The 16,296-nt window shown below is 36.7% G+C and overlaps 2 protein-coding genes and 1 long non-coding RNA gene across 4 annotated transcripts; 2 read left to right on the forward strand and 1 right to left on the reverse strand.

The window, feature by feature from the left end:
• Positions 1-427: 427 nt before the first annotated feature.
• Positions 428-1,120, forward strand: LOC136268452 (UPF0488 protein CG14286-like). Its single transcript, XM_066063834.1, has one exon. The coding sequence runs from the start codon at positions 428-430 to the stop codon at positions 1,118-1,120; it is 693 nt and encodes a 230-aa protein (XP_065919906.1).
• Positions 1,121-6,723: 5,603 nt separating this feature from the next.
• Positions 6,724-14,268, reverse strand: LOC136259353 (contactin-5-like). 2 transcript variants are annotated; one of them, XM_066052852.1, is made up of 12 exons: positions 13,849-14,259; positions 13,446-13,733; positions 12,262-12,564; positions 12,094-12,176; positions 10,744-10,951; positions 10,412-10,687; positions 9,433-9,465; positions 9,040-9,153; positions 8,802-8,820; positions 8,660-8,735; positions 8,247-8,369; positions 6,724-6,907 (listed from the first exon to the last, which is right to left on the reverse strand). In XM_066052852.1, exons 1-12 carry the CDS (start codon positions 13,949-13,951, stop codon positions 6,881-6,883), a joined length of 1,653 nt encoding a protein of 550 aa, XP_065908924.1. In that variant the 5' UTR covers positions 13,952-14,259; the 3' UTR covers positions 6,724-6,880. The 2 variants fall into 2 exon arrangements, 1 of the variants encoding a protein (XP_065908924.1); XR_010703243.1 differs by lacking the exons at positions 6,724-6,907; positions 8,247-8,369 and having other exon boundaries at positions 8,719-8,735; positions 9,040-9,292; positions 13,849-14,268.
• On the forward strand, positions 14,094-16,019 carry LOC136259365 (uncharacterized). The gene is made up of 2 exons (XR_010703244.1): positions 14,094-14,308; positions 15,404-16,019. It is a non-coding gene; the product is annotated as an uncharacterized lncRNA (long non-coding RNA).
• The last annotated feature ends 277 nt before the right edge of the window (positions 16,020-16,296 follow it).

Below are 16,296 nucleotides of genomic sequence, written 5' to 3' on the forward strand. Positions count from 1 at the left end.
TATGCTAAGCCCATTACACAGGGCTACAAATGAAGAACAGTAGGTGAAGCGCCTCTGCAGTCAATCCAGTCATCACGAAAAAAAACGGATAATTCGTGTGCACCAGGAGAAGCACCTCTGCAATCTATTCAGTTGCCATGGAAAATACGGACAATTCCTGTTACAAAAAAAACTTCAAAGGTGTGCATCTCAGAGATTACCAGATTATTAATTAAGTATGAGAGGTGTTGTTTCTCAAGGAAATTTCAGGAAATGGTCTGTTTCTGTGGATACAAAGACTTGCCCGACATCAGCTTCCCTGGGTTGCATGACACACTACCATGTCTTGATTTGCACAACAAGCTATGTATATTTATTTCTTTATGCACAATTGTGGTATGTGTACATTTGTTTATTAACATTGCTGTTGTCTTCATGTAGTTTTAATATGTCAGCTAAGACTCAGAAAAGAAAAAAAGGGAAAAGGGAGATAAACACTATCTCACAAAAACCTCACTATGTAAAGGATGGACATGTTCACAAAAGTGGTGAATTTTGTGATACTGCAGTGCAAAGTGCATCTAGTGTGGTAATGCCATCACCATCTCCTCGCAACGCTGGTGTTGACAAAAAACCATGTGCTACAAGTACAATACTGACTGCTAATTCTGCATCAACTAAGAACACTGTTGATACTCCAATCAGTTCACTAGAAGATGATATAGCGTGGTGTGTAACACAATTAGAAATGGCTATTAGTGGTAAAACAGTTACAAAACAGCAAAAAGAAGAGACACTGAAGTACATTAAACTGTTGCAATCAAGTAAAACTCCAGTGCCACGAAAACGGCAGATAATGAGGCAAAAGTTTGGAGATTACAAGCAAAAAATGAAAGAGAGGCCTTTACCTAGTACAAGTAGCAAGTTGAAAATACCTGATCACAAACATATTTCTTCTGCTGGTAACTTTCATAGAAAGAGTACCAAGTTATCAACTTGTTCTGTTGGGGATAGTAGCTTTGATGATAAATTAAGTCCAGTCTTAGGTGATCATATTTCATCCTTACATAGTCAGTCACTTAGTAGTTTATGTAAGGAATTAGAGAGTACTTCTTTTACTTTTAATTTCTCCATTGACTAATCGTTGCTGTTCTTACTCAACACAACGTGCATGTGTATTTTTTTTTCTATTTTCTACTTAATTGTGTACAATTCAGTAATGCAGCTTTTTCTTGTGCATGTGTGTGGGCATGGTTACATAATATTATGTCAATGGAATGTTTTTCCCTCTTACACTATCGTATTTTCAATATACAGAGGTGTATTTCCCATCCAACATGCATGGGTGTATGAACAACACTTGCAGCAATGATGAAACTGTGCATCATAGTCTCATAATCATAGCTGACTGTACCCAATAAAGTAGCATACACGATATTGTTTTCAATAGAGTAAACAAACAGAAGAAAATTAGGAATTTTAAGTTGGAAGAGCATAGGTGGTGAAAACGGGACACCCCCCATTCCCCCCACAAACACCCTCGCATGCAAACTTTTATTGGGTAATGCATGTAAGCAAAGCTAATAGAGCAGTTGGCTACTCTAATAGAACAGTTACCTTTACATTTCTTAAGTAGCTACCCAATTTATTCAAAAACCCTATATAAAATTAATGATCTAAAATAGGTTCTTAGGGTTTCTAAAATATGAAAATTACCTCCACAAATAACAACAATTTGTTGTATACTTAAAATCCTACTATGTAAGTTTCACTGTCAAAGTTAGCCCCCTTAATTTTGGCCTGCTCCACCCACCCCCCCTGGATTAAGGATCAAAGGAAAAAAATAATGAAACAAGCAAGTAGCAAAAAGTAGTGTAACAAGAGAGTTTGTCTACCTGCAGATATACTAATGGACATTAATTCCTATATACTTAAATGTATATCTGCAGGTATAGACAACCTCTCTTGTTTCACTACTTGTTTGCTATTCCCTTGTTTCACTACTTTTAAATCCTCTATTTGTATTTAGTACTGCCTGGCCATTTTTATATTACTTGAAGACTTCTTGGTCTGATTGAATGCTCTAGTTGTTACACTTAACTGGTTTCTTGTTTCTGTTAATACACAAAATATGATTAAAGTGTTGTACTTAATGTTAGCTGATCTGATTAGCTACTTGGAATATTAATGACTTCTCTTCATAGCATCTAGTTGGATGCTTTTCAGTGCAATTACATAAACAAACCATGTAAAGATTTAGTATGTAATACGATTGGCTTGAGGTCACAAATATTTGTAGATTGGTGATGAGTAACTATATTATTGAATAACTTAACATGCATGAATATCAAAGTTAGTATTGTCAATTTATTGAAACCTCATAGTACAAACCACTGATCATGAAAATTTACAATTTCTTGGGTCAGCAAGAATGCCTTGAAAGTTGAAATTAGGTATAATACCATTTGTACAGTTTAATTGCACAATATAGTTACTTTCAATACTTTACAAGCTGAAGTCATGTCAGTAATTTACCAGTATTTTGTTGCAGTTTATAATATGGTGGTATAATTCAGTGTTGGGGTAACGCGTTACATAAGTAATGCGTTACGTAATAATTATTATTTTTGTGGTAACAAAGTAATGTAACGAAATATGCTGTAAAAACAGGTAATATAACTCAAGTTACTTTACATGCAAATGTAACGCGTTATCTAATTAATGAAGTTACTGTAATGAGTCTAATATTACATAATATTATTAGTTTAAGTAACAAAGTTACTAATCTCGTTAGTAATCCACTGAGTAACGCCTAGCCACTATGAAGTAACAAAGCCTATATACTGAATGAAGCTTATTCACCAGCTTCTTGCTTATAACCAAGATTGGCACATTGTCCAACAACGCAATCATGTCACATGATAAAATGGTAGTTTCACACATGACAGCTTAAGGCTGTGGACACAAAGTAATATATAATATTACAGTTACTTTATTATATATGTAGGCACCAGCCTATTATACTTTTAATTTTGCCTATTATGCTATGCTGCAGTGCTCAAAATTTTTGCCTATTATGCTCATAATTATGCTCAAATAGTTTTGCCACAGTTCCAATGTTTTGTTACTTTCTATGGATAGTAACAAACTTTGGCTTATGAACAACTGGTTAAGTACTCGCTGTGCATTAAGAATTTGGCTGCATTGTAAACTATAATAACAGTCATGTCAGATAACTACTTAATGCCATATAAGTAAGTCAACCTTATTCTGTGGCATGCATTTATGCTTAGCTACAGTATGTCAATTATTATGCTAGCATTATGCTTGATGCTTTCAGGCACCTATTATGCTCAAAATTATGCCGGCATAATAGGCTGGTGCCTAATTATATGGATAATATGTAACTGTAACTAAATAGTTCAATTGTAAATAATATGTAACGAGTTACATTTAAAAGTAACTGTCCCAACACTGTATAATTATATGTAATAATTATACCATGGCTACAAGGGATTTTGCTGATATATATACCCGAACCCCAAAGGCTGCAGGCCCAAGGGGTAAGAGTGTACATATATTAGAAAAAATCTAAATTGTGCATACAACCAAGCAATCCCTCTGTAATGGTACCTAACTAGCAAACTTGTGTTCTGCTGCACATGTCAAACATGATTTTTATAAGACATTGGCTGCTACCTTTGGTTTTGAAGTGCCCTTGCTTTTTTTTTTGAGGGCTGCATCACAGTTGTATCTATATTGCATTGCTATTGTCTAAAACTTAGTAATACCCTAATAATTTTTTTTTGCACTGTTACTACAACATGTCTAGCATGTCCATTAAGACTGACACTATAGTTCAAAGTTAGAAATTAAAAATGATAGATAACTAACTGGAAGCAGTGGTTCAGTGGCTAAAAAGTGTAAAATTTCTAGGTGCGGAGGTACCTGACTCAATTGTTGTGTACCTAAAAGACTCTACCAATAATTGTATGCTAGATTGGTGTTAGTTTCATCGTTTTCCTTTTAACCGCCAAAAGGTACTCCCATGATAATCACATCCGTTCTCTTTCCTTGTGGACATGACATGATCAATTTACACCAAAGATGGCTTCTATATTTTCCTTTGCACCTTATGTAAGTACTGTATTGCACGTTGTAATTGTGAAAAAATTGAAACATTCGGTTGGCAAATATTTGTTCAAATGTAACATGTGGTCTACCCTGCTTACTGTGTGACTCCACCGCTAATTGGAGAAGGGATATTGCACTATGTATGCATGCATGAAATTCATGTGACACTATAGCTTTTGAACTGTCCAGTAAACATGATACACGTAATGTTTCAATAGTCAAACAAGAATATTTACATGTCAACAATGCTGATGTCTGTTTTTCTTTATGATTAATATCAGCAGAGACATACTGTGATTTTCATTAATTTTGTAGCTTGTTAAGTGAGCATCTGTATATAAGAGACTCTACAGTGTCAGAGATTATAAACTTGTGCACTTGCATGTGTGTGTGCGTGTGTGTGTGTGGTGGTGGGCCTGGTAACATGCCACTCTGGTGGTATGGTTAATGGTAGCAGCTTTGGTCCTGACCATATGGTGGGGAACAGGCAGTACCCTGGAGTTGGCTTTGCAAGCCAACAACAGGGCTAACGCCATTCACACATCGCATCTAGATGTAGGAAGATACTCAGGTTCCTGCTATTGTCAGTGGACCATCCACCCTCCTTGGGAGTCTATTCATTCATCTGATCTGAGGTCACCCAGTATTAGGTGGGTGGGTGTCTCCCAAGGGGGATGGGGGACTGGATCAAAGAAAAATCTGGGACAGGCAGTCAAGAAGTGTGTGTTTGTGTCTGTCTGTCTGTTCATTGCTGTATGGGAGGATGATGTGATGCATTGTAGGTACCAGTACCTAAGAAAGGGGATATTACACAGTGTAACAACTGGAGAGGGATTAGCTTACTGGATGCCATAGGCAAGTTTTTTGGCAAAGTTTTTCAGAGGAGATGCTGATGAATTATTGTCTGATTTCAGTGTGGTTTTTGTAGTGGTAGGGGGTGTGTAGATGCAGTTGTTGGAAAAACATCAGAGTAAGCTTTTCATGTTGTTCGTTGACTTGAGTAAGGTGTATGATTCCGTCCCAAGATGTGCACTATTGAAAATTTTAGAGCAGTTATGTGTATTTAAGGTGATGATTAACTTGTTGAGGTCACTGCATGATGGCATTGAGGCAGAAGTTACAGTCAATAGTTGTACAAGTTCAGCATTTAACAAAGGCTGTACTATTGCACCAACATTGTTTGCTTTGTAATTTAACTGGGTCAAGGGCATCAGAGTAGGTGCAAATAGTGAGGCCAGACTCCAGAGCCTCACCACTTTTTTTGCTGAAATAAAAAAAAACAAACACTTAAACTTGATGAGGCCAAAACTAAGATTAGTTAGCATGCAATACTAGTTTTTATAGGCTTTTGGAATTGATTGCCATTTGTCCTTCATATCACTTTTCACCTATCTTCTTTGTACCTCACCATCTTTGTAATTCCACATGTGTATCTGTAAAGCAATGAAAAAAATAAAATAATAAAATAACCTGTCTTTATCTGAGAACCTGTCTTTCTTTGTTTCTCTTTGTAGCTGCTTTGGAAACATTCCTTACAGTTTATCTCTTAATAATTAATAAACTCAAATGATAAGGTTTAAGAGTTAAACAGTGTAATAGAGGTGGTTTTTAGTCAGTCTCCAGTTTAATTTTATCATTGAACATATGTCAGGTACACTAGCTAACTAACTAGCTAGCACCTTGCATGTAGTACTACAGCCCAAAGAGTGCCTCCAAATAGCATCTCAAATGTGCAATATTAAAATTTTCCTGGGGCATGCTGAGCCTTGCCACTTTCACTTTTACTCTGACGCCCCTGAATCGGGTGATCGAGTGTTGGTGGGACCGTTGTAAGGCTCAGAGTGTGAAGGTATTCTATAAGTATGGTGGAAAGTTGGTTGGTGAAAGGACAAGGAAGCCATGGAGTTTTGAGATAACCGAACTACTGTTTGCTGATGATGGTGTGGTAGATGTATACTAGACAAGACATAGAGGAGGTTGCTAGAGTGTTTAATGAAGATGCTGCAGAGTTTAAATTGTTATCTGTTAGATGTTTGTGTTGGCTTGGTCACACAACAAGAATGGATGATGTTAGGATCCCTAAGAGACTGCTGTTTGGGTGGTTGCCACAGCCTCAGCCTGCACATGGAGCCAAGCTCCGTTGGAGAGACAAGGTAAGGCAGGACCAGAAGAGGTTCAGTATTGCTGAGGCTGATTGGCACCGCCTTGCCAAAGACAGAAACGTGTAAAGAGATGTGTGCCAGGAAAGACTGAATAGGGTACAACACTGCACTTTCTGCACAGTTTATTTGTGAAATTTGCCACTGTGAATGAATTTCGAAGGAGACAGGACATCGCCAGACACAAGTGTCAAATGACATGTCCAAAAGGGAAGAAAAGATAGCCATGGTTTGGTCCATTACCAATAGTAGGAAGCATCATCCAGTGGCACTTCAATGGTGTGTGTGTGTGTGCGTGTGTGTGTGTGTGTGTGTGTGTGCGTGCGTGCATGGGTGTGTGTGTGTGCTATCAGATATATTGTACTATTACTATTTTCTGTTCACATGCTCATTTCAATTCCCAAAAGAAAATATGTCTTTAACTTGCTGCTGCCTAATTGTTACAGTATGATACAGAGAGTCATATATTATCAAAGTTACATTACATACGTACATCATTCATTGTTAAGTAACACATTGCTGATATATTATACAACATTCATTGTGGCATACACTACTCTTTTATTGTCCATTGCTGGAGCTGGTACAATGCTTTCTCCTGATGAACTTCAATCCAAATCAGCATATTCCACTTGCTAAAAATAGAAGATATAAATTATTAAAACTACAAAGTACTTCACATGTTAAGAATAACCTAAAGAGAAAAGATTACCAAATTTATCTACGATATTACACGCTATATGCGTGCTGCTGTTTTCAGCTACCTATTCTATATATTTATACACACAATGTATCAGAGAATATTTGTCTCTACAACGTATACATTTTTCTCTATGTGGTATTTGCTTAGTATCTCACCAACCTACTTGCTTGGTTAAAATACTGCATTTCAAATTGTAACCGCATTTGATTAGTAGCCATACTACAAGAGTTCAAATTTATACGTTAATGTCACTGTTAAATTGAGTAGAAGTGTTGTTCTTGGGAAAGCTTTTATGATAGGAAGGAGATAAAGAGATATATAAGTGAACAAGAGAGCTATCATCTGCTGTTTCTTTTTTAATAACATGATTGCAATAATTCTATTAATACAAGTGTATATGTGACTGAATTTGACAAAACCCGGCATCGATGCACAAAGCTTCATTAGGAGATATGGCGATTTTAAGAAATCACTGTGTAATAACTTCCCAGTGCCTACAGCTGTACAAACAAAATTTGCACCAAGTATGCATCTATTTACTAGCTATCACTGAGTGGGTGTATACATTTCTGATACCCAAAATTAGCCCTGTTTTTGGCAGCTTTTCTCGAGCGGGTAATAATATTACAGGTGATAGTAATAGGGTGGGAGGGTGGGGGGCAGTGGGTGGGCTTAATATAGGGGTATAAAATGAAGCAAGAAGACGATTGGAATCCAGAGGCCAAGTTTGGGCTCTCCATGGCCCTCCATGGCCCTCAAATCACTCCAAATTGACTGAGAACACTATTGGCGAGCTCTCTGTGAAGTCCCAGCTCACTACACACCATTATCACAAAGCCAAAGCCATTGAATGGCACCAATCTCCCACTCGTGGCTTTGACAGGGTCGGAAGAAAGCTGCCACAGAAACCAGACTTGCCAGTCCTGAAGGAAGTACAGTGTGGAATATGATAGTGTATTAGGCCAGCAATCCATTTCTGGTAAAAACGTAAGTTTGATTTTGTGTGTGTGGAAGCCTTGTTATGTGAAATCCGGTCACATATAGTGTTCTTACAACAATTTTTAAAAATAGAAAAGTAACCATGGTTTAACGTTGCCTATGGAAATAAATGCAGCACCTGAATAGTAACTTTGTACACCACTTTCTAGTAGAGCTGTTGCTAGTATTGCATTAATTTTTTCAAGGTCTTTAGTTTTAGAAACCCATGGCCTTTTTTATCAACTAATTTTTTAAACAAATAATAATAATAAAAAAAAACAGAAGTGCAGTACCTTTAATGATCCAGTCCTTTTATCATCATTTATTTTATTTTTCGATAATACCACTTCAGAATATGGAACTAACAAACCAGGTGGCTTGGAGGCAGGGTTGATATGTAAATCATCATAATTCATCTGAACATAAAAATACATAATGTGAACTACACCTGAATTACAGTTTCAATACAGCATAGAACAGTAAATTTATGAAATGCTAAATATAGTTTTGCTTCTAAGTATAATGATTTAAAGTTGTACAAGAAATATGCACATACATAATAGTTATAAACTTCATTTAGTATATATACTTGGATTAAATGAATAAAATCTGTATTCTTTATAGTAAGAGCCATATCTACCATATAACACACTTACTCCATACAATTTAACATTTTCAATTTCATTATAACCACATTTTTCAGTACCTGGGGTTTAGTTTGCTGGAATGAAGAATTGCTAGTATGATTAGATTCTGTTGTTGAGTATATGTTTGAGATGTTTCTATATTATAAAAAAGAAACAATTGATATGATTTACTTTTGTAGTGCAGTAATCTACAGTACATACCTTTTTTCAGACTGCTTAGCTGTAAGAAAAACATAAAGATGTACAGTAAATATATAGCATTAAATTATTATTGCATATGTATCAGAACAGTATGTATATTATAATTGTGCAAACCAAGCATACATGGTATTCAACTATTTTTATAAATACCATATGCATTGTCTTTAAGTACGTATGGCTCATTTTATGTAAGCAATAAACAACAGCATATCCGAAGTGAGTATCCAATATTGCTTACCTTTTCTACAGTAGAAGCATGCCATTGAAACAACTAAAATTATTATCACCAAGGTTATCACAATGATACCACCAATGATTCCAGCAATAACACCATTTGACAATGATCCACTGCCTGTAAAAGACATTGCAAACATAAGGAGAAACAATATGTACTTGTACTGTTGATCGTCTTTGTCAATTAATGTTGATCATTTTATTATACTATTATTAGTAAATATCATTTAGTTGACAAGGACAACAAACTGTAGCTTCTAGGAATGATAAGAATATATTTTTTAAATTGATTCAGTAATTGCTATGTATAAAATGTGTAAAGTTCAGGTATGTACATACTGTAGCATAAATCAGTATGGCAAATTAGTATTCACATGTGTATGTGCGTGGAAGGTACCTGATGATGCTTCGGTTCGAGGCTGAAATTCTCCTAAAATTAAAAGAAGTGGAATATACATAATTAGCAAATAAATTTGTAACTATGTGCCAAACACACACACATATACTTTAAGCTATGGGAAGACTCAAGGGTGTGTTACACTAGGTTGTAACTATAATATCACTACATAATGATTAAGTTAATGTAACCAGGTGATATGAACAAGCCTAGTACATAAAATAAACCACAAAATGTCACTATCAGGTGTTAAACTACTTTACAAATTGTTTGATTTGTGAGTAATTTTATACTGCGAATGTATAACATAGCAAAAAAAATAACAGTCCTTAAAATTGATAGATATTTTTCTTGACCATTGTAATGTTTGGTAATTTATGATATAGTTAATATAACGTGATAAGACTAGAGGTCGGGAAGGTGGTGCTGTCACTGATGTGGATCTTATTATGCTGTGTCCATAAATTGTGCCATTACAACCTTTAGAGATCAGTTCACACTTGTAATTATCACTAGTTCATATTACAGTGTGTATGTATATACAGTAGGTTTTGATAGGTTTCCTGATCATTATGAAAAGTACCAAGGTTTCCTTCCTATTCATGGAATCCTAGTACTGACAATTACCTTTGTAATATTTGCTTCAATTGCGTTTCTTATCACGTTAACACCTTTGGATTTTTTTCCTTCCATTTTTAGTTATTTAAAAGTTCAAGAGAGTTTTTGGGGTATAATCCACTTTTGAGCATTGTTATGCTGCTGAATCACCTTGAGAGTACTAATTAGGGAGTTGCTGGATATTTTGGTGATTAAGCGTCCCTCTTTTAGTGTCAACCTGGCATTCCACAAGATTCTTTGTGGTGTCTGATGGGGGTATAAGGTAGTCATATTACTTATTCATGGTGGGCCCATAAGCACATGTACAGTAGTGAGTACATTGAACTACACCATAAACATGGCTACACCACATAATACTAACCTGTTTCAAGTATTCCACATACTTGAAATCCAGTAGTAGTATTATTAACAAATGCTGACACACAGTAGTTATAAATAGTGAGCCGTTCTAATCCTTGAAGTATTAGCTGCTGTTGATTAATCTGATTTGTAATGGTTACTGTAACTTCAGTTGAATTAGTTTTTAGTGATACTATCCTACAGTGAAGACCACTTGTCATGCAGGCCAGTTGACATTGTAGTGTTGCTGATGATGAGGTGACTTTGAGCTGTTCAACTGAATGCAGTGGGTTGATATCTGTAGAATAAATTATACATTATTAAGCTAGTATACATGTCTTCTATCTTACGTACATTGCAGAACAGGATCTGATAGCAAACTTTCTCCATTTTCATTAACAGTAGATATTTGTACAGATAATATTTCATTTAAGTCATCTTGATTAATTTCTATGATTGCACTGGTGGAGTCAAACCTCACTCTTTGCTTTGTAGCACTACTGTTTCTTCCATAATATATGTAATATTGATTAGTTTGATCATCAAACACAGTTGATGATGCCTACATAAGAAAGGTCATTCATGTGTACACACTGAAAAATTATACACAGTTATGCCATTCGGGTGTAGGCACATCAAACGAACAAAAGTTTGCTACTATAGCACTTATATAGTCATGAAGACATCCTATGTAACCAATAGTATGTTGCAGAAAATAATTGTGTTAAAATGAGGTGTACAATGTGCCGAGTCATAACAAGACATACATTCCCACAGCATATACTGAAAACACATGTGCCAATTAAATAAGCTTAAACGAAGGTGGATTTGTTTACTTGTGAAGTACATAAGCAGTGTGCTTGGCATTAAAAGTTGGCCACTATGTGGAGTTTCACTCACATAGATAATGTAACTTGATCATCACACAACAGTTTAATTTTCCATGCATTTTAACAGGTTATTCTTCTACAAGCAATTAAGTAGGCCTTTGCTACCATGCATGGTATCAACACATATAATGACTTTGTGTCGTTAGTGAACATTAGTGGTGCACAGACCTATGTTACTATTGAATGCATATTGCTAGGATATTTTTAGATATGTAGAGTCCTGAATTTATGGGAAATCACTGATGCAATCATGCACAACAGTAAAATTGTAACAAAATCATCCAACTACATAATAATGGCTAATATACACACCCGTGTACACATTAAAAAGTTGTTAGCAACTCACAATGGAAATGAAGCTATACACATCTAGATTAGCTATATAAACCAACTCAGAGATTTTTACAGCCAACAAATGGTATATCAGAATATGTATTGTTGGAGAGCTTCAAGAACCCACCAAAAAGAACAGACCTCCATTAAACAATTATCCATTTTTTCTGAAAAGGAGAACTTATTCTATGGCATAATCCATGTAGCTAATATGGCCAAGGTGTGTAGGTATCAATCGTTAGGTGGATTCTATTATGAATGTAACACAATTATTATGTTGTATAACACACTAGGGTAGGGCACAAGGAGTCAATTATTGTGAAAGAGAGATTTGAACACATTGTAATTAGCTGGTTTCTTTGCCTAGGTACACATTTGCCATTCTTGTACTATTTTCTAACATACATAGACTCCCTGCAATGTACAATACAATGCTTAATAGGTAATTGGGATTCTGCATATATACACTGTAGATGCTTACTTGCCACTGAATTCGCAGGGTTGGATTGTTGGCCATATCAAATGACACACATACATCAACATTTGTTGGTGGCAATGGGGGGACTATAGAGATATCATCATAATAATTGTGTCAGTAACAAATACAAATATAAAACAATGCATATATACAAATATAAACTGTCCTTACCGAATGCTCTTGTGGTTAGGCTGATGTTTCCAGTAGGAGCACTTTGTCCTACAATGTTGCTTGCAACTACATTAATGTAATATTGAGTAGATGGTTCAAGTTCACTGATAGTAAAGTTTAAAGTATTGCCATCACTGATTTGGTAAACTCCCTGCAAGCCCATGTCATCATATGCACGGATAATGTATCCGCTAACAGCAGCGTTAGGAAGAGTTGTAGCTGGTATCCATTCAATGGTAGCAGTAGAAAAGGTTGTGCTAAGAACTGAAACAATGTTATCACTTTCTGAAAACTCAGGAACATCTGTGTAAGAAGCACATATTGTGTGAAGGCAGTGCCTGAAGACAATATTAGTATGGTCAGCCATAATATAAATAAATGTAATTTGTTATCCATGTTTTGCCAAATCTCCCAAACACTCTCACCATTGAAGGACAAGGTATATGTGAGCATGCATGTGCACTTGATTTTTATCAAAGCAAGCAATTTAAATAAACTCATGCCATAAGCTTTCATCAAGTTTAGCGATTTAAGTTGCTTTATCTGATATTGCAAGCTCACTACTATGCCAGCAATCCCCACAAGCCAGTGTCATTATTACTGAGGCTCCAGGGTAATCCTCAATTGGCAGCACACATCTAAAGTGAGTCTATTTTTATATTAGTCTGGGAATCTCCACCTAATGCCAGCATGCACATTTCCTATAAAATATTGCACTTTGCGTGGGAGTATCAAAGTGCCGACATGTACTGTATTGCTTATGCAGTACACTGTATGGCCAGATAACTATGTTACAACATACATAATCATGTGTAGGAGTTTGAACATTTTTTCACATAAACTCTAGTTTCTTCACTATTAATTATCCAATGTAAGTTTGGGATTATATATGTAACAAATTTCAGTGTACCTCTCCAACTACCATGCACCACCTATGTAGGATCAATATGTGGTTAAAAGAGGGGTGCCAAGGTAAGGCAAAATGTTTGTAGGCCCTAAGATCAAGTTATAACCAATAATCCATCCACTCCTGGTCAGGACCATAGATGGTGCCTCTATAGTAATGGAGTATATATGTGTGTATGTGCATATGTGTACTGTGGATATAATTAAGCTTCAATTAACACATATGTACATACTGCTACTGTACATAATTATGTACAAGTAGCTATGTAGTTGCTAACCTGCGACAGTAATGGATACCAATTTACTGGTAATATCTGGTTGACCAGCCGGTGAGCAGTGATATACAGCCTCATCGTCTACTCTCATTATGTTCTGTACTCGAAGCCCAATAGTGATAGTAGTGCCAGGGTTATGGAATTCGGAATGCCTTTGCAGGCCTGCAGTTGGTTCACCATTTCTAAACCACTCTGCACTTACTAGCAGAGATCTATTGTCAACAAATACACATTGCAGTAAAACATCTTCTCCTGGAAGAGCTACTACATCAACTGGTTCCTGGACAATACCTGATGGCAAAAAGAGATAATAGCTAGTATGTTGTTTACAATAATGGCTAGCACTGGGAACAATCAGCTAGCCTAACACAATGTACACAAAATCATGCTCAACTTTTCAACTCACGTATTGGTGGTTGTGGTTGTGAGAACGCTACAGCACTGATACTCAATATAATTAATGGCAATAACGCCAGACGCTTGTGATCCAAGGTCACTCTTAACAACATATCGAGATCTACACACTTCGTATTCACAGAGAATCCCCATCTGAATGGTGAATAAGAATTTATAGTGTTCCCCAGCAAGGAGGTGTCATCATAGATAATACACGTAATAAAGGATTGGCAACGCGCATAGCAACTATTAGACAATCCTCGTTACGGTCGCGTGACTTATTATGTAACTTCTGCGGGTCTATTGTCATAGATACGGCTACCCGACATGAATGCTCCGCTTTATCGTTCCCAGTGCTGTTATTTCGCTATCCAGTAATAGAGAGGAACTACTCATGTAACCAGTATCGATCGTAGTGAGCTATCAACCAGCGCTATCAACCAGCGGATTTTGGGCGCGGCAGCAACTTGGTGAGTCGTGGAGTCTTCAGTACCGTTTCACATGAGCATCGAATTCTATCAAGGATTCGATGCGCTCCTGGTAGCCAGCTACAGTAGGTCATAATAAGGATGGACTATGTAAACCAGGATTTAAACCGATTGTATGCTCGTTTAGGGCTTCAGCAGCAAATACCTTATGTATCCAGTGGCAATGTTTTTTTTAATGGAGAGCTCGAGATGGATATTGTATGTATATTGGGAATTTACTTCCCCAGTAAACGCCAGGTACCCATTGATGTTGCTGTGACAGCTCACCAGGTCCCCAACTGTATACAGCTGGAGCAATGTGAACAAAGTTTCTTGCTCAAGGAAACTCTAAATTTGCAAAACCTGGAACCTTTCAATTACCAGGCTAGTGCTCTAGCCACTTGGCTATGCTGCCTCACTGTCCTTGTCCCAACTTAGTGGTTGTTGTTGTGGAACTTTGGGTTCTGCGACCTCTCCCTGTGAGATCTATATAGTCCCAGGAGGATTCTGCACAAGACTATAGTGCCTGAGTGGTGCACAGGCATCCCAGTGTTGGTTTTTTGGGTGGCAATAGGTACAGTTGTCGGCTTAGGCTGTGTGTATGTGTGTGGTGGAGGACAAGAGTTCACTGAACACTCCATTCTGTTTTTGTCGTGTTGTTCACGTGTCGTATTGCGTGGGTGACTAGGGTCACCAATGCCAGGGGTCAGTCACTCAGAAAATCCTCGAAATTCAGCTATCTTAATAATGCATGTGCTGTTGACAACTGTTACTGTGTGCTATGACCATGTAAACTGAGTGAACAACTAAATAGTGCAGTAAGCAAATTTCAATGGTGAGGTTTCCTTTTATATCTGGGGCTAATGGTTTGTAGGAAACCATACCAAGGGGGCCATATTTACATGAAAGATCTCGCAATGGCTGTTGTTTTAGGTATGTGGAAAGTATCCGAAAAAAGTAATCGTTTGACAAATTTCTGAACTTTGATCAACAAAATTTCACTGAATGACAGACCTCTCAACCAACATCTCTAAATTGTGTAATGTTTAGGGATTTCAAGTGTTTGTTAGAATTTCAATAATATAAATCTTTATCTAGGTTTTACTTGGATTTCACACTTCTATTATTGCACAAAATGGAGTAGCCAACAGCCTCAATGGAGATGCAGGTGTGCTTTGCACAGATCAGTTAATGGAACATCCATCAGTCATTTATCTAGCTAACTCCAAGCCATACTGGACCTGGAAGCCTCATTGATTTTGTGTGATTCCAGAGTTCAGAATTTAAGATTTCTTTATGAGATTGTGTGAGAATCCCATGTCATTTCTGACTCTGAGGGTTGTGATGTTGCTGCTGTTTTATCTGATATGAATACTACTACTAGTGCTTGAATTTAATGAAATGTAACACAGTCATAATTACCTTGACTGCTATACACTGGGATGTGGGACCTACTGGCAAATGCTCCACAGGTGTACAGTGGAATCTCAGTTATCCAAACCTGTATGTCACAATTGAATACTCTATTAGAGTAGCGAGTGTTCTATTAGAGAAGTTATTTTTCATACTTTGCAATTGACTAACATTGTGTAAAGAGATTTTGTACAAACTTCAGTTATCAGGTATCTGAGCTGCAGGTGGTGCCTAGGAGTTCAGATAACTAGTATAATATGTGTCCATTGTTTATATCAGTTATTATAACAAAGTGAACTAGCTAGACTTAGTCCACATTAGTTTCCAGCACTTGAAGGGAATGTCTATTTTTGTGACAAAACACAAGGACGTCACTTGATATCCAGTGGATGGTATTTGCTGCGAGCTGCTACATTTATAGATATGCTCATCATTCCCTGTCTAGGCTTGAAGTCATGATACACTACTCTTTACCACCAACAGCTCCTTCATGTTGAAAACATGCTCTGTTCCACTACACCTTTTATATCCCATTTTCACATACTTTGATGGCTAATGCCAAATCTGAATTTGAGCTC

This window comes from Dysidea avara, chromosome 1 (assembly GCF_963678975.1).
Source record: "Dysidea avara chromosome 1, odDysAvar1.4, whole genome shotgun sequence".
NCBI lineage: Eukaryota > Metazoa > Porifera > Demospongiae > Dictyoceratida > Dysideidae > Dysidea > Dysidea avara.